The sequence below is a fragment of the Mastacembelus armatus genome, chromosome 7 (assembly GCF_900324485.2).
Source record: "Mastacembelus armatus chromosome 7, fMasArm1.2, whole genome shotgun sequence".
Taxonomy (NCBI): Eukaryota; Metazoa; Chordata; class Actinopteri; order Synbranchiformes; family Mastacembelidae; genus Mastacembelus; species Mastacembelus armatus.
The window spans coordinates 4,219,976-4,245,006 of NC_046639.1; the positions used below are offsets into that span (position 1 = coordinate 4,219,976).

Sequence of the window (25,031 nt, forward strand, 5' to 3'; positions counted from 1 at the left end):
GTAAAATGTCAGTAACATGCATTTTGTGCTTGAAAGCCAAATATCTGTGGATTCTTTTGTTTGTGAAAATAAATACATTTTCAATATTGTCTTCTAATGCAGACTCTTAGTTGCCACAGTACACTATTCTATACTGTTCTATATATTTCATATCATTATAACCTCATGTGCCTGAGGAAGGTGAAGGGGGGCATGACAAAAAGATGAAAGGTTGGGTATGTAATTTAGTTACTTTACTGTATTTTCTGTTTTATTTCTCATACAAAATATAAACCTCTCATTGATAATTTTTCTGTTTTTATCACTCTAACTTTTTCTTAAGTGGTACTTCTTTCTGACTCAAACCATTTTGTTTAGGTGACATTTAGTGTGGACATCATGAATAGTATAAACAGAACACTTGTTTTCAATAATTCTGAAATACATATACACTGAGCCATTTCAAGTTCATGACTTAATTTTAATTCATTTAGATTTTTTTTAATTTCATGTAAATGTAACTGTTAGATAGAATAGAATTTTTCAACCAGATTTCTCTGGATGCAAAAACTGGCCCACATAATTGCAGCTACTCCATGACTTTTGATATACAGTACAGTCTCATAGTATTGGGGGACATGTGAACACTAACTGATGATGATGGCAATAATGATGATGATGACAATGATATTTCCTACTGCAACCAAACAGCTCATCTGCCAGTTACTGAAAACTGAGCCCACCCAGAGAATCAGCATCACTCAAACCATCCCTGGGTGAATGTAAGGAGCTCCCTGTAGGCTTGAATCTATTTGAGCAACTAAAGACGTTTCATAGATGTGGTGAAAGCATGTCCATATTCTCGCACCAATGCAGCAGTCTGCTGAGGTCCCACAAACACAACTTCACACAAGCCGTGTGCTGCATTAGGACCAAGCTGTGTGGGAAAAGGTTAAGGTAAGAGCTGGTGCTGTTTTGTTTTTTTTGTTTTTTTTGCTGCTTCTTTAAAAAAAACAGAAAAGCTCTGATTTTATTAGAACAGTTTTGTGGCTCCTATTTAGGTTTTTGTATTGTCCAACAACTGTTACAGCATGTGTTGAAAAACTGGGAGTGAATTGAGAAAAAGGATTTAGGGACAGTATACAGCAGTTTATTGTTTATGAGAGATATTTCATGTCTAAATTATTGCAGTGTATTGTGGTGTAGTCACTGAACAATGAAGTTCATGTATTTATGTAAAACTGCACAATCTGTTTTTTACCTCAGTTATTTTTGAAAAAAAAGGAGAAGACAAATGTTCCGCAAACAGTGAGTTTGGATTGTGATCAAATTATAATCAAAACAACTGAAGATTCAACTAATCCTGTCGTCTTCCAGAGAAGAAAGCTCAAAATTCAGCCACATAACCCCCAGGCTAGCAAAATAAGCACAAAGCCAGATTCAGCACAGTGCATGAAAGGCTTTAGTTCAGTTTTTATTATTTTGATGTACATGATATGACATTTGAATGAGCTTTGCTGTTGAATTGCTTTTATGTTTTTGGACTGTTACGCTTTTCTCAGTGTTGACCATCATAAGCGTTTGTTTTTTATGCAGTTCCATCTGGGAAGCATTTTCTCCTCGCCACTAAAAAGGTTTACTGGCCACACTGTGATAACGTAATAGATCTGTAGATCTGTTTACCACTATAGCAAAAGCCATGCTTGCTCTGTCTGTATGAGACAGGCGATAATTGATATTAGGTTGACAAAAGCATTCTGGTCTTCATGCTTCTGTAGCATTCAGTTTCCCCAGAGTAGTAATATAAAACTCGGATACAAAGTGTGTTGTGTGAAAGTCAAATTGATGGAAATTAACTTTTCGAGTAGTAATGATAAGAAGTACTGTGAGACATGTTGCCCAGCACCTTCACTGAAACAAGTGTGTTTGAGTAGTAAGTGAGGTAGTGAAATGTCTGAAATGATTCTCTAACTTCTTAATTAAAATTAGTGTGTTGCCACACAATTATGTGATTATGTAAATGATTATCTGCATAATCACATAATTAAGTCTTTACTTCCCTATTGTTCTACAAAGTGATTCCCTAATAAGGCTGTATTCTAAAACTCTATATTCTCATTCAACAGTTAACCCTCCATCCTGCAGCGTGCTCTCTTATATTTGTCTCTTCCTCACACCCAGTGTCCCGAGGAACCTTTCTCCCAGATACTCCTCACCAACATCCTTGAGAACACTGTGTCCCTTAGTGTCAGACTATACTAGGTCAGGAAGAACATAAACATCAGATATGATTATAAAAAACACATGAGCCTTAGTGAACTCTGTGAATCAACCTGTCAAACCTGAAAAACCAAGAATACAGTGAGAAACAATAAAAATCATAATCAGTAACAATATTCAATCATTGAAAGTGTCGTAGCATTGCATGCTAACATTAAATTCAAGATGTAATTGAATTATTAAAAGGTACTGTGTGATAACTTGAGGCAACATTTGGACAATTTGATATGTTGTTGACTTAAACAATATGAAAAGTCAAGTTATAAAATATTTAGAGAGCACATTCATAGAGAATAAATCCCGCTATTTTTGAGACGACCACTGTTGTCTGAAATCTTTTAAAAGAAAAGCTCAAAACATAGAAAATCAACAGCCTTATCCTTTAAACCGGGCTAAACTGTGCACTCCTCTAGATACATGCACTTAGTTTAAAACTGTCGCTTTCTCAAATTCCTACGCAGAGAATACACAAATCTGTTTCAAATCATCATTTTTTTCTTACAGTCTTGCTCATGTGCATTTTCTTATGAAATCTACCCATGACAAGAAAATTGTTTCTGCTTTACCTTATGGTACATATTCTAGCAGCAGGACGGCTCCAGACTGCTCTCATGTAAATGTGACTATGAAGGCATTTTAGGGTATACTGCGTTCATGAATAAATGACATCCATACCAGACTACTTTACTTTCGTGCAGCATGGTGGCTTAGTGGTTAGCACTGTTGCCTCTCAGCAAGAAGGTCCTGGGTTCCCAACCTGTCAGTGGCCTTTCTGTGTGGAGTTTGCATGTTCTCCCTGTGCTTGTGTGGGTTTTCTCCAGGTACTCTGGTTTCCTCCCACAGTCCAAAAACATGTATGTCAGGTTGATTGGTGACTCTAAATTGCCCATAGGAGTGAGTGTGAGTGTGTGAGGTTGTTTGTCTCTATGTGGCCCTGTGATGGACTGGTGACCTGTCCAGGGTGGACCCCTGCCTTTCACCCAAAGAGAGCTGGGATAGGCTCCAGCAGATCCCTGGGACCCTAAATATGAATAAGTGGGTATAGATGCTGGATGGATGGATGGATGGATGGACAGTACCTTTAGTTTTCACACCCTGTTTTAATTCAGACTTTCTTTTAGAGACACACAGAAAACAGAAGCTGACATGTTATTCCTGGTGCATGAATTGAATTACAGAGATATTTAGAATTGCTTGATTGTAAATCAGTCATAAATACAAAAGCCAAAGCAGTTTTGCAGAAAACGTTGTTTCCACCACTAATTGCTGCTAGTTTCGATAAATTTGTGAGGATTTCTATTCACATTCTAATTAATGTTGACAGCGATGGGAGCGATTCCACTATCAGACTTTAGGAGGGGCTCAGCTCCTCAGCAGAATGTGGCATTTATACAGGACCTTATGCCCAGGTCCCTTTCTGCTGTCTCCACCCTGCTCTCCATGCTCCATGCTCCTCTCTCCCTCTTTGCGCTGTCAACCCAACCTCTGATCACAGATTCTATGAAGTGCTATGAATTGATCCATATTGATTTATAATTGTATTCTAATTGAGTATTGGGTTGCTTTGGAGAATACAATTAGCTGGAGTCTTTTTTAACCTGGCTGTTGATGCTGTCTGCCAAAGTTCACAGCATGGAGCTGTAACCACACACTTTCTAAGTCACAGTTTTAATGACCAGCTCTCCCAGTGTTCACATTCAGAACAGCATCTGTATTTGCTAACATCAGCTTTTCATCTTAAGCTGTTTGTGATTGTAATCTCCACCATGAAACCCAATGCTGCCTACTTCTTCTACTTTGCTTATACAAAGATGATTGATTACAAATGTTAGTATGTTTGTAAAATCTAACTTCAGATTACCTCTCATGATTAATCCTTAGTAGTAGTATTTTTCAGGGGTGGTGAGATGAAATTTAGGTGTGTTTGAGCACCTAAAAAAGGGTCTGAAATCACCCCTGGACAGCAGCATGATAACACAATGATAGGGATAGCTTCTTAAACTGAGAATAATGTAACATCACTTGAAAAAAAATGGTATTTACTGTTATGTATTTTAGTTTTAGACTAAAGATTGTTTTTGGCCAAAGCATATTGTTCTGCCAAGAGTCCCATATGCATATCCTCAGGTTCTCTCTCCTCCTGAGTTCTGATTGTTTGGTCATGAAGATTTGTTACTTGTTGTACAACTTCCACTTTCAGCATGTTCTCTTGTACTACCTCAAAAGGGGTCTGTGAAGCAAAATAGGGTAAAAATGTAATCACTGAAATAATGCCTCCATTTTTTTCTGCTCCAGTGGGGGACATGAATGGGGAGGCTCATTTTAAAGAAAATCTGCAGGGCAATAATGACGCTGTTCAGCAGGCGCCAGCACAAACATATGTTAACTTTCTCTGCAGCTTGAACACTGTAATTGACAAAAACAGTGACAGCCCAGATCATGCAGGAACAAAGTAATAACAGAAAAAACATGTAAGGACAAATAACAGGGTTTGCCATACATTGCATGCGTTGAAGCACATGATGCACAAAAGCAAGGTGTGACTTAAGAGTTAGATTTTAAACCATAACTAACTTTGTGTTATCTGAAAAGTAGCACACCACTAATTACAGCCTCTAGTCTGCTTCATTAAATGTTCTATAGCCACTAACCTGCTCCATAAGCACCACACCACAAAAATCATCAAGGCAGACATGGAGTGACTGTGTAATGATAAGGAATGAAACAGGGAAAACAAGGTTGTTAAAAAGCAGATGTCTGTTCCAGTTCACAGATGAAGATGGGTGACATGGCTGGAGGTGATATGTTATAGGTAGGTAGGTAGCACATGCAAGTGAATGATGTGGACATGCTCTAATGAAACTGGTTGGGCTGCAGCTGTGAGGATGGGGGTGTGTTGGAGGTGTCAGGGAGGATATTTATTCTGTACCATCAACATATTCCACTCAGTCACAGGGGACATGAGCAAGAGAGGAGGCATAATCCCTGATCAAGCAACTGGTAGGTCATTTACTACCTACTGTCATTTATAAACTGGAGAAAAGAGAATGACTTGACTGCACAATTTTTGCTCAGTGTTAGCTGCCAAATATTTCAGATTATCAGAGATTACATATTTGGGTTAAAGTAATGAAGTATCTTAATTTTACTGTAAATTCTACATCTGTCCTTTTCATCAGTGATCATGCAGACAGTGGTGCGCCTCCTCATAATAGGAATAGTGCATCTGAGCAGCAGCCAAGGTTACAGCCATTTCCAGTGGTTGTCCCATCTGCGTGGGCGGCGGTGGCACATTGGCTGGCAGGCTGAAGATGTGGACTGCCCTCTAGAGTGTGACTGCCCCTCAGCCTACCCTACAGCTATGTATTGTCACAGCCGCAACCTTCAGCATGTTCCCTTTGTCCCTTCACATATTAAGTATGTCTACCTGCAGAGTAACCAGATCACAGGTATCCAGCATGGAGTGTTTGATAATGCTACCAGCTTGGTCTGGGTTGTACTGTTTCACAACCAGCTCAAGTCAGACAAGATTGGCCTGAATGTCTTCAGTAAACTTAAGAGCCTGGACCGGCTCTTCTTGGATCACAATGAGCTTACTCAGGTGCCTCCCAATTTGCCCAAATCTATCACAGACCTGCGACTTGGTCATAACAAGATCTCAAAAATTCTCCCTAACACATTCGAGGGGATGCTCAACCTTACCACCCTTCAGCTCCAAGCAAATGCCATAGAGGATGCTGGAGGTGTGTTCAAGGGACTGAAGTCTCTGACCATGCTGGATATGAGAAAAAACCAGCTGAGGAAATTCCCTGATAACCTCCCTGAGAGGCTGCAGCAGCTCTACCTGGAGTTTAACAACATAGAGAGTGTGCCAGCAAACTTTTTCAACATGCATCCCAAACTGCAGTTTCTCAGGTTGGCTCAGAACAAGCTGACTGATAAAGGACTTCCAGCCAGTGTTTTCAATGTCAGCAGGCTGGTAGAACTTGACCTGTCCTTCAATAAACTGGAGAAGATCCCTGTTGTCAGTAGGGACCTGGAAAACCTTTATTTGCAAGCCAATAAGATCAAAGGTATGGGCATTGCTTTCATGCTAAGATATTTGGTGCTATGGACAAGTAGCAATCCTAAACATTTCTGGAAACAGGCTACCTATACCTATACCTATTGCATGCATAATGGCAGTCCTAAAACTGAAAGTTGATATAAAAGTTTAGAATGAAATTATTATTCATTAATTCTGTACTTCTAATGCAACGCTGACCCTCTACTCTGCAGCCAGTGCTGAGATAATGTCATACATGTTGCTGATTTTCTATTTTCTTATAACAGTTTTTCTAGCAACATAATTATATGCTCAAGACGCTTCTTAATTTTCCTCTTGTGCATTGACATTCGCACTTAAGTGGACGCAACCTGCATGCCCCACTGTGGTTCAATGCACTGCAGTGGCTTGTGTGATCATGAGCGAAGGCGAATTTCAGATATGCATCGCTTCACTCTGTTTTTGCTGTTTCTAGCTGCTTTGTTTTCACAGTGCCATTTAACTGTGCTTGGAAGTCTGACATCTAGTTTCAAACCATAAGCAGTGCAACAGAGTTATAAAACTCCTGTTTTTGCTGTTTTCTTCTTTCTTCTTGAAGTTAGATTTATTATGTTTTTGGTTATGTAATACCACAAAACACTTTGGGGTAGGAGCTAATCATGTAGCAATGTGAAAAGATTCCACCACTGGATAACAGCAAAAACCTGATTTTGAAACTGTGTGAAAAAGTGAAATAAAGCCCTTTGATGCCCTTGAAGAAAGGAACCTCATGGACATATAAAACTTTACAAAACGCATACACAAATGTAATCTGTCAAAGTTTTGTGAACCCATTTTAAAGTGATGTGACGTTGTCACCCAATAGACATGTGAGAACCAACTTTTGACTTTTAGCACAGACATACTTCAACGTCTCAGGAGGAATATATTCGCTTTGAGTCAGCATTATCATGTGACTTTGTTCCCGCTTGACATGACTCAGATGATGACAGTAAGTGACTGTGAGAGAAAATGTGGCCTCCCTTTCATATTTCTTTACCTCTCATGTCTTTCAGAGTTCTCCCTGAGTAGTTTCTGCAGTACAATAGACATGACCAACTACTCCAAGCTGAGAATGCTGCGTCTGGATGCCAATGAGATCACTGCCAAAGACATTCCTGCTGAAGCTGCCTACTGTTTGCGGCATCTTGCCTATATTGATCTGTAGTGATTGCTGGCCTCACTCACTCATGTGACTCAACCCCACCCAGGTTGTTGCTGCATCTCTAGCATTCCTACCTCCTCTCACTATCTTTATTTTATATCACTCACAGTCCTTTCTAACAAAACGTTTGCAGGGAATGTTTCATTACACTGTTATGCGAGCTACTGTTATTGTTCCAAATAATTAAACAGTTCCAGTATTAGTCAACGGGAAATACCACAGTTATATAATCATGGGTGACAGATGAGAAATGGCCAGACTTTGAACAAAATAATTACATTGCTAGTTTAAGGAATACTAGAAAAATAGTACTCATAAGTAAAAACAAGTTGTAGCTGATGACAAAGCTGATAAGTTTTTTCTTGTGTCATGTCTCACAACGTGTCAAACCGCCAGTCATCTGTTTCACATAAAGTTTGGATCTTTGCCTCCACCATATGGCACAAGGTGATAAAACAGCAGGTAGAGCAGTGATGACTCTCATTATTATTTGGCAAGGTCACTTTTTATCAATTATGTGCATACAATACAACAATGAATTAACTGTTAATTATGCTGGATGTTACATATATGGAATCATTTTACTTTGATATGATCACACAGAAAACTTTTCTTTAAAAGGAAACTAGTCAGTATCTTTATTAATTGCAGTTGTCATTGTGATTTTAAAAAGGCATACACTTGTTCTGGATGCTCATTTATATTTTTTAATATAATGGCCCATGTTTCTCAAATTGTGCCAAGAGCAAGTAGATTTAAGAGCACAACTGTACATAAATAGATATTTATTACTTTAGCTGATAAGTCTCTGGAGTTTCCAAAGGTAATCTTGGTTTCAATACTGTCATTACTATTTGAAGTGTTAGCCATTTTTTGTTACCTATGTTTTGGGCTTCTTGGCTTTTAAAAATTAGGTTGTAATTTCCAAGCCAGTGTTTTTGTATTGTATATCTCATAGAAATGTGTACTTAACAGATATCCTATGTCATTTAACATCCAATTAAGTTAATGCCAGAAGTTTTAATCTGTGAATAGACATGAATCTGTTTATATCCACTTATCCAGAAAGCTATGAATTATGCACTTAAAGTGTAAAAGGAATTGTTTGTTTTAAGTTGTTTGTCCCACAAACTGGTGATAGGGAATTCTTTAGCAAAAACATTATGTTCTGTTTCCTCTAATTCAAAGGTAATATAGGCAGGGAGGTTGCGAGACAGAAACGACTATTGTCGTGGGTTCACAACCCGGCCTTTCTGTGTGGAGTTTGCATGTTCTCCCTGTGCTTGTGTGGGTTTTCTCCAGGTACTCTGGTTTCCTCCCACAGTCCAAAAACATGTATGTCAGGTTGATTGGTGACTCTAAATTGCCCATAGGAGTGAGTGTGAGTGTGTGAGGTTGTTTGTCTCTATGTGGCCCTGTGATGGACTGGGGACCTGTCCAGGGTGGACCCCTGCCTTTCACCCAAAGAGAGCTGGGATATGCTCCAGCAGATCCCTGGGACCCTGGTTAGGGAATAAGCGGGTATAGTAAATGGATGGATGGATGGACAGAACTTGCTGTTTCATCTTCCACAGCTGCCTTTAATCCTCTGCACAAAGGCACTAAATTAAATTAAAGAAATACTTTCCTCGTTTTGTAATGGAGCAACGGCTTGGGGTGAAAGATGGACCAGTGCCAGTGCAACAGTGGTTTTCACACTGATAAGCAGTAGCCTGTGAAATTAAGTGTGTTATAGATCATGTCACATTGCAGGCTGCACATGGTTCTGCAGACGTTGTGTGGCAAAGCTGTGTTTTTTTTCCTTCTCTGCTTCCTACACAAGTTCTTGAAAAACAACATAGACGCCAGCACACATGCACACAATCACATAGGAATCTTTTGATAGGCTTTACTGAAGTGGTGCTCTGCTAGAAACATACAAACAGTTCACTTTGTGAGGAATTGTTCAATTTTTCTGAAACACAGACATTGTGCAATTTGTTAATATGAAACATTAGGGCAGGCCATCACTGAGTAAACATGAGTGAAAATCAAGACAGCATCACAGAATATACACATGCACTGTTTTTGCTTTCTCTGTTATAATATTTCCCACATTATTTCTTGCCGCTATTGTGTAATGACTAAATGTCATGCATGCGTGACATGTGACTGTAGTAGCATGTTATCCCCACCAAATCCTGCCACACCCTTTGCAGCGTAGACAGTTATTATGAAACTGCAGCAGTGACTAGTGGGCATCTATCCGGCACGTTTCTCCACCTCTCTGCAAATAACAACACTTCAGTGAATGGAGAATATTTTCTAGAGTTCGTGTTGAAACTATTCTGTTCTGTTTTGTAATAAAACTCGATATACAAGTCTTTGCTCGTGAAGTTTAGAAATTGGCCACAGGAAGACCGTATTGATTAGCAGCATAGGCTGATAATGAAAGAACATGAACCACTTAGTGGGAAAGCCTGTTTTGCAAAGATTAAAGCACTACTCATAAAGTGTTAAGTCAAACAGGACGTAGGCTATAAATTGGCCTAAATGTTTTAATGAGGTCATTAGCTGCCGCTAACATGTGATCCCATTTTTTTCTTATATTAATGGACTTGTAGCTCGAGAGCTGGAAAGCATTATATTTTGGATTCGGTATTAACAGTTAACTTTTATTACCTGTACAGCGATTGAATAGAGTCAATAGAGTCATGTTCTTAAATAAATAACATGGAAATGTTTGGCAAACACTTGGTTAAGTTGTAGCAAATGGAGACACATTACTCAACATACATAAGTGGTGTAAAAATAGAAATTATTTTAGTGATATCTGCAATACTGAATGCATAAACATAATATACATAGCATTATATTCCAAATAAATCCATCTTTGCTCTCAGTCAAAGCGAAGCTTCTGATTAAATAATTGATCTTGATACATTACACACAATACTGTTATGAAAACTTGTTCATGATGGATAAAATATACAGCTTCACAAGTGCTTCATCTGCTCCTGCAGTGATGTGTTCTTTACTGCCTGAGGAAAAATGAATACTGGAGTTACAAAGAGTATAAAGACACATGTGCACTGCAGTCAGACTTTACACTGAGACAGAGTTTAAGACATTTGATCTGAGCCAGCTCCTGCTGTTTAACTGTCTTAGCACTTTGATGTAGATTAGAAAGATACTCACATTATTGTGATTCCATCTCTATGTCCTGCAGGTCTCTGCTTTTACCCAGATGACAAAGGCATGTGTTAGGATGGCTTCACGGGAAAACCAATATTTATTTTAAGGAGTATGTGCTTACCTTGAGCTTGTGGATGATCTGTGAGTTTTCTGTTTTGAAAAGAAAAGACTTTATTACAGTTTGCCAGTGAAAACATATAGTGAGAAACTACATGGAAAGAACAAAATAGCAAACAATTTTTTCAAATTTTGGAATACATAAATCTCTCAAAAACAATATGCTGCAGTGCTAGTGTATGAAAGACCAGGGGGCCGGTGAGGGTTGTCAAAAATAAGTGTGCCATTTCCTGCAAAAGCATGTAACATAATGAGCACATACATTTAAGACACAGTAGAAGTAACAAGCAAAATGTTTCAATTAATTTAATTTTTTCCACTGTGAAAATTATATTTTTATTATTTATGGCATCCGCTGTAATTGCTGTAAATCTAAGCTGCACGCAGCCTCCAGTCTCCTTGACCGTATTAAACAACAATCCTTTACATCCATTTTTTATATTTTCAGCATGTAAGTGTTTTGTAATATTTCTCAATAGACACATTTTGGGTGCAGTATCACTTTACAGTCTGAGGCAGGTTATTTTGTCTCACCCCTGCACATCAACCAATAGTGACAGAGATAGCGAGTTAGAGCCTGGTTCTCAGCTAGTAGGTGGTCACCAAGCGATATTGACACAACCTACCCACTGCAGGCAAACTGTGCAGCAGTGATGGAAATTTCTTTTGAAAGAGGTGGTTTGTTTGGAGACTGTAAAAAGCCATATGCTCGGCTCCTGTTTGGCCCTTCATGCAGATATAGGCTTTGATATTAACACTACAGTACCATATTGCCCAAAAGGTGTGTATATGTAAGAGAGAGTTTACAGCCAAATTATTGTGGTGAAGTCTCTTCTCACAGGTCTCAGTGCTTTATGAACAATAGGCCTATGTTATGACACTCATAACGCATTAGGGTGTTCGACCAACTACCTACAAGAGATCAGCTGTAATTACACAGCTCTTTCAGCTGTCGGTCAATGAAAGAAATGATTTTGCGAGTTCAAACACTGTTAAATATTATTTAATGTGGCATGGTAAATGATTATGTTGCTTAATTCAGACTTTGTAATGGAAAACAAATACAACATCAGCCACAAATATGCTGATTTAGAAATTGTTGAACTGAATACTTAAAACAATGCTCTTGAACTGTGATTTCCAGTGTTATGCAATTCCCATATAGGTTTTTAAGCCCTCTGTAGGCACACATTCTCACTGAATACACAGATGATGTTACTAAAAGTCAGAGGGTTTAGTGCTTGGAGCTGAGCACTTTAGGGGCACCTAGCAGGGTGAGTTACCCACCCACTGTGCGGAAAAGTGGGAGAGACAAGAAATACAGACAACAAGGTCACAGACAAACGGTGCAGGAGAAAAGAAGTGTAGCAGTCAGAAAGTAGAGAACTTCATCAAGCATTCTAACTGCATGCAATTGGCTAAATCAGGATATAAACAGCCAGTACTACCTGAAAAAAGATCAGTCCCTTTTCTCAGCCTACTCCTGGTATTTAAAGCAATCAGCTCTGAACATGAGGTGGTCAAATGATGACAGTAAGCAAATGTATCTCTCCCAGCATGTCATTCAAATGAACCAAAAACAGAAATTTGATGGGATTTTTGGTTGCAAAACAACAACTCACAACTGCCCAACAAACTAGAGCATATATCTTGTTTTCCCACTGAAAACATTGGCCTGATTTTGTCAGCCTGTCTGTCTGAAGTCTGATCTAAGCCATTATCACAAATCTAGAAACCAGCTTCTGGTTAATAAGGTTCTCAAAGTACATGAATTTAAATGTATATACCGCTTAAAACCAACTTGTGTGACCATACTGCAATACAAGATGAAAAAACATGCCCCAAAATATTCATTATACTCAGAAGAATCATCCAATATTAACTTGAAAGAGCCACTCACAAAGAGCCATTTGTTTGGCATAAACCAACCACTTAAGTGAAGCACTAATGTGATTGTATACCACTGTAAGCTTCCTTAAATTCTTGTGATCCATCTGCCCCTCATGTGATCAAAATGATTATGCCATTTAGGAAAACATGTTAGTGAACCCAATGTGACATGCTGTAGGTACTCCCCATGCAAAAGATGTGCATTGCATGCATGTTAGGTGTTAACTATACTCCTGCAATTGTTTGGCTAAAACCCTGGCCTCAGAATTAGAGTTAGTCCCTGCAGATATATGCCAATCACCAGTACAGACGCCCGATATAACTAAACCGAGGCTAGATTGTGATTCAAGAAAGTGATATTGCTTCTTTTTCCTTTTATTGAAACACTGTGCTGCCTGTTAGCTTGTTACTGTGTTCTAAAGATTCTGGGTTTTAACAGGAATAAACTGCAGCTGGGACTGTTTCACAGCCTTTACTTTATTGGCTTTTTTAGCTGTTATTATACCTTTCTGTCTGTTCCTTATTTAATAGGATATAAAACCACCTTAGTTGTTGTAGTATTGACTTGTGGAATAAATTACAGTTGTTTAAATTATATTCAGGTCATGGCTGAAACAGATCAATATGGATTGTGTGCCTTAGTTGAAAATAACTGCTCTGAGACATAAAATAGATTATCTTAAATAAAACCTGATGCCATTAAATAGTCTCACACAGGAAAGAGGGTAAAAATACGCTCCTTTGCATTTGCAGATTTCGGTGCATGTGCTGCCGGGAACTCTAGCCGCAAATCTGTTATATTATGTTCAAGTATTTACCAGCGAGGGAGGACTTCTAATTCTGCAAGCGACAGTGTCCCAGAGAGCAAACCAGGACTAAACCAAGACCTTCCTTACTGCAATATGACTAGAATGCATTGCTAAATTTGTATTAGGGTGAGATGTAATGCAGGAATGATCAAAATAAAAACTGATGGTACTGTACCTTTTGTGTAATGAGACAGTAGAGAGTAAATATGAACAGCAGTCCTCCACAAATGGAGGTGATGATAAAGCCAAGCTTGTACAGGTCTTTGACTGGTCTTCTCTGAGAGGCCGTCACTGACTTACTATCATAACTGTCTGTAGAAAAGATAATCATCACAAACTCTGCAATCTGAGTAGCCCCAAAACATCTTTACACACTTTTCCAGAAGACTGACATTCCCACCTGTGTAATATTGTATGGTCGACTCTGTGAATAGCTCTGTAGTAGAGCCAAAGGTTTCAGTGTATTCATGCTGGCATCTCCAGTCTACTGGTGCATTGCTTGTTGTCACCAGCTCCCAGTAAATGGACAGAACCTCTGAGGCCTTCTGCAGCGCCTCCAAAGGAGACCCTCTGTAGAGCATCTCAAAACTTTCTGGCTTATCCTGCGGCAGATTCCAAGATACATACTTTTAATGTTTTCCTATGTAGGTTTGTCTTTTAGATTGTAGATTTATCTTTCTGGAATGGTCAATATTTCATATCACTCACAGTATTTCTTTTTAGTATACAAAACTGAATTCTTGTGCAAGGTCTCTCAGAAACACACACTCACCTCAAACTCTTCGTTAATCTGTGGTACGCATTTCTGAGAGTAGATGTTGAGAATGAGCGCTCTTAGGGACTGAACATAGCCATCATTGACTGACCCCCGATGATATTTGAAATGGGTTGTGAGGAGCTCCAAGATCCAGGGTAAAGCAGCTTTTACAAAGCAACATTTGCTCTGTGGGAAATCAGAGCACTAGGTAATAAACATGGAAGTGCCATGCAATCAATGTAAAGTTTGTTTTAAAGGTTTCAGAATGAAAAAGTCTTGTAAAACAAATATTACCAAACTTCTCCGCTCTATGAATGTGTATGTTATTGAGCAACCACTTCTCAACTGGTTATCCATCTACAGAAACAAGAACAGGGAGATTTAAGCCTGGGCTGTGAGGCATGATTAACACATCATTTCCAGTATTTTAACCGCGACATTTCTCCAATTGTTTTCAGCACCTACCAGATGCCTGGCTGTCAGCAGGTGCTCCCTAGTGATAGAGTGTCTGCATGGACCAGGGATCTCAGCCATAGTCAGAGGGAAGCTCAGGAACATAAGCACACACAGACACTTGACCTGCAACTAATACAATCATGCATCATCTTGATGTCAGTGATTCATTATTGTCACATCCATTACTCTCTTACTCAGCTGCATTAGACTATTAGAAATACTTGCACATTACAAAAGAAATCTTTGCTTGAGTAGATCATACATGGTAAATTGCAAAACAACTACCAACTCAACTAGAAAAACACAATGTTCTCCACATAGCAGTGTCACTCAGCTTCAGAAACCCCTCCCAAAATGTGATAAAAAACGTTCTTATAAATTATTTTACAAGGAAAACCGAGTTGAAAGTAAACATAAATGGAATTTGCTCTTAATATGAGCCATAACTGTCTAACAATAGGCATCTGAGCAATTCCCATTTAAATTTAAAACCTAGTACTATGTGGGAAAGCTGTTCAGCGAGAGTACCAACAACACCCCTGAGTATCATTTATGCAGTGGTTCCACTGCAGTGGTTTTGTTGAGTGTCAGATTTCAAGTAGAGGGAGAGTAATATGCACAGGGCCTCTTTGCTGTGACACTGCAAGTGACTAATGTTTAACTGTGCGTGACCACAGAGGGATCTAACCTGGTGTTAGATAAGCTCCACTTATGGTCAAATAGTGCCCTCTACCATGGAAGCTCAGCCTGGGAAAGTAACATGCTTCCTGTAGCTGATGATGCCTGCTACTAAGCATCTTTTGGCAAATCTAACAGTAAAATAGGCTCCAGATGGACCAAATCCTTTTATTCAGGATTAAAACATGGTGACAAACATATGTTCCTCATTCTGCAGAAAAAATGTCTACATTGTAAGGTATTGCTTGATATTCATCCTCTTGATCCCCCAGAATTTAAGTGAGTTCAATGCAGCTTTTGCAACAAGCAATCAAAACAAATGCCAGTGAAACTGGATTAAAACAGTAAACATAATTTATTTGTTGCCTCTTTGACGTCTGGGAAGTATTAAGACAGAAAAGACGATTCTTTGAAAGATTTGAGATGAGGGGTATTTCATTTTTGTTGTCTGTTGATCGTATACTGCTATCCTGAACCCTTTGAATTATGTAACATAAGCTTCATGCAGTTCCTGCAGGTTATATGTCATAATTTACTATCAATCAGTAATCTGGTCAGTATGTGCATGCAGATTGACTGGTGGGACCTAAAGGAAAGAAAACGATGTGAAGATGAAAGTGATTCTTACAGAATGTGGGTCCTGTGTGAACTGAAGCACAATCACGCTAAGGACAATGACACATAATCAAATTGATGTAATCTAATAAAACTGTTGATGTGACTAGTTTATGGCAAATGCAGGAACACATGATGCAAATGTCACCTGATTTGTTTTCTCCATGCTTTCCATGATATCTTTACTTTCAGGAAACTGCACAATTAAGCATCAAACCTCATCAAACTAACCAACTAACACAATCTCCTTCTTTTATTGCATCGCACTGCGTTTCGTGATGTTTTTTTTTTTAACTGCACTAATTTAACAAAAATCTCACCTACCTTAGCTTTGCTCTGAATCAGGGTTAACACAAGGATGGTCATCTGGTACGTGTTTGACAGTAGAAAACACCAGACTCCTCTGTCACACACATTGAAGCAAAGAGATTCTTTTCTTAAATTCAGTTCCAGTCCACAGAAAGGAATTTGCTGTTAAGTAAATTTGACACTCTGTAATGTGGAGCTGTTCTTCAAAGCATTCCCTGATGTTCTCCTCCTGCACAGAGTGAGTTCAAACCGAGACTAAGTGTCTCAGCTGACAGACAGCCCTTTTTAAAGACCTCCCACCTCTCTTCTCCTTGACAAGATACATTATCTTTGTCTCTGTTTATGTGTCAAGATCAGTTCAATTTTGGTTATTGGTTGACACACTAACGTATTTATGGTCAACATTAGTGGAAATGAGAATTTTGTGGAAATTTTAGTGGAAATGAGAATTTTGTCTGGTGAAACTGGAAACATTACTCTTGTTATTGAAACTCTGAGACTAATAACTAATACAAATTTGATCGGGGACCATGCGCCCTTGCTTTGCTCTAGGAATAACTGCTGTGACTGAGTAGACCTGAACTGTTTTCCTTAACATCACATTCCACCAAAACACCTGGGTTTACTGGGACAGTGGGTGTTTAATGCTATTTGTAAGAAGTGATCTAACTTAAGAGAAAGAGACAAATGCTCACATTCACGCCTTCAATGAACGCCTTCATAAGTTATTTAGGTCGAGGAATTATTTTTAAAACAGTCTCCAACAGAGAAATAAATGCATTTGCCCTGGAATCTATTAACACAGGAAGTGACTTTCTACACTTTGTACTGCAAACACATTGCTATGCCTGACATCGTAAATGTGTGTAGTACTGTGGTTCCTTTTTGCTACAGAGGAAAATTTTAGAAACTAGTAACTTTGGAGATTAACCTATTACATACACAACATATGATCAGCAGTAAAATAAGGAGCATTAGTGTGATTAGACTACCCCAAAAGAGTTAGTCCCACCTACAGCATCAAAATCAAGATCAAGATCAAGATAAAGATCAAGATCAGGATCAAGATCAAGATCAAGATCAAGATCAAGATCAAGATCAAGATCAAGATCAAGATCAAGAGGTTTTATTGTCATACACAATAAACACTGTGCGATGAAATTCTTATTTGCCACACTCCTTCCACAGTAGTCAAAGTAAAATAGAAATAAAGTAGATAAAATTAAAATAAAATGGAATAGTATATTTACATAATAAAATATAAAACTAAAAACAGTGCAGTGCAATATGTACATTATAGCAGTGGTTGTGAATGAAAGTGACCTGTGCATATATAAACAATGTTGCTCATGTTACAGCATCAATAATTCCAATATTAAATCTTAATACAGGCCTATTAAATTGAATTATTGAATTTTAGTAAAAATATAAATATTCATTTTTGATACATAAATATATGGGCATCAATACTCCTTTTTGTAATAAAAACTCCCCAAATTAAAACTGGATGATGTCTCAAATTAGCTAGTCAATGCCGCTCTCTTGATTCTGACTTTAAAGGAACAATATGACATTAAATCAAATTAACTTTCTCAACTAAATTTGATGAGAAGACATTTTCATAAAAATAACTTTACGGTTGATGTTTTTGAAAGTACTGCTGATAAGTCTTTCTTCTGTTTTTATATGTTATTGTAATGTTTGGAATTTCCCCACTGTGAGACAAATAAATCATATCATCTTATCTTATGTTATCTTGTCTAACGGTACTGTAACAAAGTTTTAGAAATAATACATATACATTTCATTTTATAAGTCTTGTATAACAATGATTTGTTTTTAAGTAAAGGACAAAGTTGAATACATAAGGACATTAAACAATATTTCCTGGCTCAAAATGTTTCTTTGTTTCTTTAAAACATATGTAGCACTAAGGATCAGTAATAGAGTTGGATCTTGTTAATGAATGTAGTCAGTTCTCTGACACTGAGCAACTGTCTTTTTCAATATAACAACCCCACAAATGTTACTTTGTCACACTGGACAACAGTATAAAGCCAAAATCCTGCGTTTAGTATCAGTGTAATGTTCATAATAAAAAACGCAAAACTACAAAGGATGTTTAGGGGTAAGCATTATTATACAGTTTATCTAATGAATGTTTGCCAGCAATAATATGGCTCATATCTTATGAAACGTGTTTTTGGGATGTGCCTGAGCGGTTGTTTGGCCAGGTTTCCAACCTGAATATTTCTGTTGACTCATACTGAGAGAGATGTTTTTGCAATGGTCTGAATATGTTGATTAAATGCCAGTACAGAGATATCCACCCTCGCCTCACTGCAGATTATCAACAGATAAAAATCCAAAGCAGACAATTCATGGATGTGCGAGCAAGGAAACGTGACATCCCCACTGTCAATTCATTGTAGCACAAGATGACTTTCCCGAGCAGTCCAGAGAAAAAGACAAAACGATCTGACAAAAGCATCTGATGAATATGTGTGTTTTTATTGTTTTGTTATCTTTGTGTCTCTTCTCCCTGCTAACTAAGCAGAAATAACTCCTTGTTCAGTCAGTCTCAACATTACCTTAAAGAGGCATGCTTACCCCTAAACATCCTTTGTAGTTTTGCGTTTTTTATTATGAACATTACACTGAAACTAAACGCAGGATTTTGGCTTTATACTGTTGTCCAGTGTGACAAAGTAACATTTGTGGGGTTGTTATACTGAAAAAGACAGTTGCTCAGTGTCAGAGAAGAAAAGTTGCATAAAAACTTGAAAAGGCATGATTTCATTTAGATAATGTAATTGTGACATTATATAAAGCACTCACTCCTGCTGCTAACTAATAGTTACTAAATTTAAAGGCACACTGTAGAGAGGCAAATTTAGCTGAAGAGAAGTAAAGTTTCACAATAAACTAACAGCACACAATTACTAAAAGCAATGCTTAAACAAAACATTCCTATATAGAGCTCTACAAATTTTCTGTGACTACTTTGGCATGGTTGATTAAATCAGCTACAGAAATCTGTTTAACATCAGCCTTGGATTTCACATGCATTCAACAGACTTGGAAAGAAACAATGCCTACATTAATGACGACAGAATTAAATCAAATTCAAAACCCAGTAAGCAAGTTTATTTTTGTCATGTTAGTACAATAAATATATGGGCTGTTGCTGTATAATAATAATTAGCAAACTCTGATACACACACAGACTATGTGCTGGTAAGTGCTTATAAATTAAAATAGGTTCAGTTGATGCCTAATTAAACCTGCGGAAAATATTATATGAGCAGGATTTGCAAAAAAAATTTTAAAAATGCTTGTGAGTTCTTTTATGTGCACTCAACCATTTTTATAAAATATGCTTAAAATGCAAATAATGGAAATGAATGGATGACTGGACAAAATAAGTGTCAAGAAGAAAGTGAGATATTGCAGCAAAAGCAGCAAAAATGAAAAGCAGATGTGGCTAATGTCAGACTGCTGTAGCAAACCCAATCCGGTTATTGCGGCGGTCAAACTCTGTGTAGTAGCGGGCAATAAAGTTGGCTCCCAAAATCCAGATGGGCCCTGCAGGGGGCGGCACATCCAAGCCCCTAAATGTGACAGTGCAGACATCTCCTTCAAGATGTGACTGCTGCAGACACATAAACAATCAGTTTTACTATGGCAAGCAAAATTTAAAGTTTCTCAAATGCTAGAATTAGTGAGCTCCTTTTTTCATCAACTGTAGAGAATATCCTGTTTATCCTTAATATCCCAGGCGTAACATATTACAACCTTAAAACTAGATGAGAAACAGTTTTTCAGGACTTCAGGGTCCTAGTTTTGTTGGGGAACAAGTTTTAACTCCAGCATTAGCATCAGTAGGCATCTAAAATGCTAGCATGTGTAGCTTCAGAAGGGCTTTAATGGCCTCATAACTGAAAGCATCTGTACACATTATATTTTTTATAAGCTAATATGGTTTGTTTGTAAAACCAAAGTAACTGATAACTGCAACTCTCAGATAAATGGAGAGCAGTAAAATTTACAGTTTCAGTTTGTAACATATGGGAGGAAAACAAATGCTTAAAGTACAACAAGATTAATCAAATAAATATTCGTGTTTCACCACACTATATTAAAATGAGTTAGCAATTGTTATCCTTACCCATAAGATGTAATCCTCCCGAGTGAGTGAGTATTCCTGCCCCCCCATGTGGAAACTGACCCTGGGCAATGTCTTGACAGTGTCACAGTTGACGTTGTACTGATGAACCACACAAAGTTATGGGTCATGAAGTCATAAACTTTTAGAGGCAAATGCTTATTGTGGGAACCTATGTTGCATGTGTAAAAGCTTACTCCACTTTCATCCAGCTGTGCTCCAATTGCTTTCATCAGCGCAGACACAGAGGAGGCCGGACCTGTGATGTAGGAGCTACCCGTGTCGATCATAGCTGTGCAGCCCTCTGCACAAAACATCAGCTCCGTCCCCACAGATACACTGAGAGGATGGAAGAAAACGTGGAAAATAAAACACGTGGTTTCAGAATGGGTGTGCACAAACACCCACATACACACACACACAGTCTGTAAGGTATGAAACAAAGAGCTTACCCTTTCATGGTAACTTCCCATTTGCCCAGCTCTCTGGTGTCAACATAATTAAATTTTCCAGTGTAGTAGTTTGAGTCTCTGCCGCCAAGAACCAGCTCTCCACCTGGAGTGTGCTTTGGGTCCCTGAAAGCCACAAATAAAGCTGACTTTTGCAGTGTACTTTCATATAGTGAAATTTGACAGTTACATGCTACTTTAGTTGAAGTTGAACCCTATGACCTCTTATTCTTATGATGTTTCCCATCCATCCATCCATCCATCTTCTATACCCACTTTTCCTGGTTCAGGGTCACGGGGATCTGCTGGAGCCTATCCCAGCTCTCTCTCGGGTGGAAGGCAGGGGTACACCCTGGACAGGTCACCAGTCTGTCGCAGGGCCACATATAGACACACAAAGACAGACAACCTCACACACTCACACTCACTCCTACGGGCAATTTTTAGAGTCACCAATCAACCTGACATGCATGTTTTTTGGACTGTGGGAGGAAACCGGAGTACCCGGAGTAAACCCACGCAAGCAAGGGAGAACATGCAAACTCCACACAGAAAGGCCGGGATGCGAACCCACGACCTTCTTGCTGTGAGGCAACAGTGCTAACCACTCAGCCACCATGCTGATGATGTTTCCCAGATATCATTTTTGTTAACTTAACTTAATTCCCTTACTAGTCCCACAATGGGGAAATTCCGTTACCACCCAAGTGCACACACACAGCAGTGAACACACAAACACACCGTGCACACACAACAGTGGGGATCTATAGATTTAGATTTCGCCAACGCTGCGGTGCCTGGGGAGCAGTTGGGGGTCCTCAGTCATGGTATTGGGGGTGGACAGGGCGCTGACTATTCACTCTGCCCACTGACAATTCCCAAACCCATGACTTTCAAGTTACAAGTCCGACTCCACGACTGCCCTTGTTTATTTGTTCTACATTTAACTGAACGTAATCTATAGATTATATTTATGGGACGAAGTATGAAAAAATAGACATACCTATATGTACATTTTTTGCTAATTATAGTTTATAGGTTGAGCTTTTTTGGTTTGTTTTTCCATATAATGGTCTTTTTTTTAACTCTACTTTTAAGATAGAAAAATAAACATGACAGATGTTCGAACAGCACACTATTAGATTTTTATTTTTATTTTAATAAACACAATTCTTCTACATATTTTAAGTTAAATGAGTCTTTAGTCCATGGCTGAGTGGTTAGCACTGTTGCCTCACAGCAAGAAGGTCGTGGGTTCGCAACCCGGCCTTTCTGTGTGGAGTTTGTTTGTTTGTTCTCCCTGTGCTTGTGTGGGTTTTCTCCAGGTACTCTGGTTTCCTCCCACACTCCAAAAACATGTATGTCAGGTTGATTGGTGACTCTAAATTGCCCATAGGAGTGAGTGTGAGTGTGTGAGGTTGTTTGTCTCTATGTGGCCCTGTGATGGACTGGTGACCTGTCCAGGGTGGACCCCTGCCATTCACCCAAAGAGAGCTGGGATAGGCTCCAGCAGATCCCTGGGACCCTGGTTAAGGAATAAGCGGGTATAGAAGATGGATGGATGTGTTTAGTCCAAGAAATTAGGTGACTCAGTTCAACCCACCTGCTATAGTAGACAGAGAACACCTCTTCCTCGAGGACATGCTGAGATATGATGCGGTCAAATACCGGAGTGATGCCATCAATGGCCATGTTGGGGTAACCCATCCCCAGGACGCCATCAAACTTGGCAAAAATGAAGGGCATGGCAGACAGAGAGGTGGCTTCAGCAAACACCTGTACAACAGGAATACCACCAACCTGCAGCAATAAAACAAACAGAAGGCCAAAGGCTGAATGTTTAACAAGAAAGAACTTGCATTCATTTATTATTGTGCTTGTTCATGGATCATTAAACTCACCACAACCACATCCTCACTCAGGAATCCCCTGATATTTCCAGAGGCGTACTGGATGGAAAATCCAGTTCCGTTTTCAACATAAGTCTGGGATTTTGAGCCATCGTACCTGTTGTGAATAACTAAAAAACAATCTTCTATCTGGGAAGCCTTAGACTACTGAACATTGAAAGTTTCATCGAACAGCACAGATTTTTTCTAAACTCCTGTATGTTTAGCCACCTCTTCAGAGGTTGCCTAATTATAACATGTCAATGAAATGCACCTTGCCCCTACTGAAGCACAGTTGTGGACATGATAAAACTGATAACAGACATTTAACAATAGAATGACTTCTTGATTATAACCATTTTAAGTAAATGCTAGTTTTGTTGTTGCATGTGTGCATACTGTAGAAACACTTACAACAGGCAGTAGAGAAAGGTGAGCAGCTTTGCGAGGGTACCCACAGGTTGGCAGAACCTGTGTCAAACACAACGTTGAACGTTTGGCCCGGAAAGCCAATACGGATTTCCCCGAAGTACTGCGTCTATTGCAAACAAAGAGGAAAAATCTTAACTGATTATGCAAAGAGTTTCCTAATGCAAATCGAAAAAAAAAAACAGTTAATGTTTTGGTTTGATGTTATAATGATATCACTTTAAAATCCATTTTCTAGTGCAATTTGTGAAAATGGCATCTATGATGAAATATAACATTCTAAGTATGATTCAAGCACCAACGATATTTTAAAGTACTAATTCAAATGTCACTGGATCTGCTGCTTTATTCTTTCAACACTTTGGGGATGACAATAAATACAGTTGCCTTTGACTTAGTAGCCCTTAGTATACTTAGATTTCCTATGACTCACACCTTTCACAAAAGCATCCACTATATGTTTGACAAATGTTCCTTTAAAATGCACAGTCTAATGCACAAAGGGGCCTTACATCCAGGTAGTTGGTTAGGGGTGTGGGAATAGTCCTGTTGTTCAGATCAGTCAACACCTGTTCTGCAGAAACACCCATGTCCCTCACTGTTTCTCTAATCGAAGGCATCTTCTTCAATGTGATTCTGGAAAGTTAAAGAACAATGGATGTGATCACTAAAGAAATAAATAAGAGATGTATATTTTTCATGCTATAGATGCAGTACATATGCCTAGTTATCATTCCAGTATAACAATGAGCCCTTAATGAACTACAGATTTCTTTGCTCAGAGTGCTTAGCCAGAAAAATAAACATAACCACATGTTAAGCCAAAGCTGAAAACATTAGCTGTTGTAATGAAGCAATAAAAAACATTTGTGTTCCTGTCCTTATTTGTTTTGTTCTTTGCTGTGTTTTATTCTTATATGAATGTAATTATAAAGTCAACGCTCACTGTTATTTTTTTTTTCTTCAGGCAAGCGGGTAGATAAAGTAATAGGTTTCTTACCTTCTCAAGGCATGACTTGTAGTCACTGTCAAAAGCAAAATTACACACATCCAATAATTCATTGCCATGGTGGCTTGTCTGATGGCAGGAGAATAATACCACCAAAGATGGCTGTATATACACGTTGGTTTTCCTGCTCTTGTGAATATTCCACCTTTACTGAATCAAAGTTTCTGCAAGCTGCCACTCTCTCTGTGCTGTCTGATCCCTCACTTCTTTTTATACCATGTCCTCTTCACCAGGCTGTCACCGCTGGGCCACTGACTCTGGCTGGGAGCTCTCCTGGAGATGACCTCTTGAATCAAGCTCCGCTTCACCTCACTCACTCACCCCTTGACCCTTGTGCCTTGGTTACAGAACTCCTCCAGTGATCCAGAGGTCCTATGAGAAAGCTGAACTTTAATCTCTTAAAAAAGTCCCAGAAAGTAGGGGTGCAGAGCTCCTGAGATTGCTGACTTTGGCAGGCACGACCTTGTCTGCAGGGCTGTGAGAGGCTTTAGAAGGACTGAAAGATGCTATGAGTTGTCAGGGGAGATTAGTTCAGTGTTGTTTAATATGTTTGTGTCTCTTTATCTACATTGTGTTCTGATTTTATATGATGGCTGACTGAATGAATGTTAGTGAATGTATGAATATGTACTGGATATTGGTTGCTGTGCTTAATAAAATCAAGTTATGTTCTGTTATGTATTATTTTCTTCACTCATCAGTCATCAAGTGAAGCAGACAGGCTTTACACTTCTCTGTTCACCATCTGCTAGTGATTTCTCCTGATCACACAGGTCA

The 25,031-nt window shown here is 38.7% G+C and overlaps 3 protein-coding genes across 8 annotated transcripts; 1 reads left to right on the forward strand and 2 right to left on the reverse strand.

Annotated features, from left to right (window-relative positions):
* Positions 1-203: 203 nt before the first annotated feature.
* On the forward strand, positions 204-7,511 carry fmodb (fibromodulin b). Of its 2 annotated transcripts, XM_026333104.1 has the most exons (3): positions 204-219; positions 5,454-6,332; positions 7,360-7,511. In XM_026333104.1, the coding sequence occupies exons 1-3, from the start codon at positions 204-206 to the stop codon at positions 7,509-7,511; spliced, it is 1,047 nt and encodes a 348-aa protein (XP_026188889.1). The 2 variants fall into 2 exon arrangements, with proteins under 2 accessions (XP_026188889.1, XP_026188888.1); XM_026333103.1 differs by lacking the exon at positions 204-219 and having other exon boundaries at positions 5,444-6,332.
* Positions 7,512-10,148: 2,637 nt separating this feature from the next.
* Positions 10,149-16,574, reverse strand: csf1b (colony stimulating factor 1b (macrophage)). Of its 5 annotated transcripts, none has more exons than XM_026333675.1 (9): positions 16,329-16,574; positions 14,721-14,834; positions 14,550-14,612; positions 14,271-14,441; positions 13,899-14,100; positions 13,674-13,810; positions 10,804-10,832; positions 10,686-10,723; positions 10,149-10,528 (listed from the first exon to the last, which is right to left on the reverse strand). In XM_026333675.1, exons 1-8 carry the CDS (start codon positions 16,368-16,370, stop codon positions 10,687-10,689), a joined length of 795 nt encoding a protein of 264 aa, XP_026189460.1. In that variant the 5' UTR covers positions 16,371-16,574; the 3' UTR covers positions 10,149-10,528; position 10,686. The 5 variants fall into 5 exon arrangements, with proteins under 5 accessions (XP_026189460.1, XP_026189459.1, XP_026189457.1 ...); XM_026333674.1 differs by having other exon boundaries at positions 10,149-10,524; positions 10,686-10,720; positions 14,721-14,840; XM_026333672.1 differs by having other exon boundaries at positions 10,686-10,720; positions 14,721-14,840.
* Positions 16,575-19,497: 2,923 nt separating this feature from the next.
* Positions 19,498-24,445, reverse strand: ren (renin). The gene is made up of 9 exons (XM_026332715.1): positions 24,246-24,445; positions 23,758-23,881; positions 23,231-23,354; positions 22,829-22,947; positions 22,531-22,727; positions 20,931-21,053; positions 20,676-20,817; positions 20,482-20,580; positions 19,498-19,965 (listed from the first exon to the last, which is right to left on the reverse strand). Exons 1-9 carry the CDS (start codon positions 24,311-24,313, stop codon positions 19,804-19,806), a joined length of 1,158 nt encoding a protein of 385 aa, XP_026188500.1. The 5' UTR covers positions 24,314-24,445; the 3' UTR covers positions 19,498-19,803.
* Between the last annotated feature and the right edge of the window lie 586 nt (positions 24,446-25,031).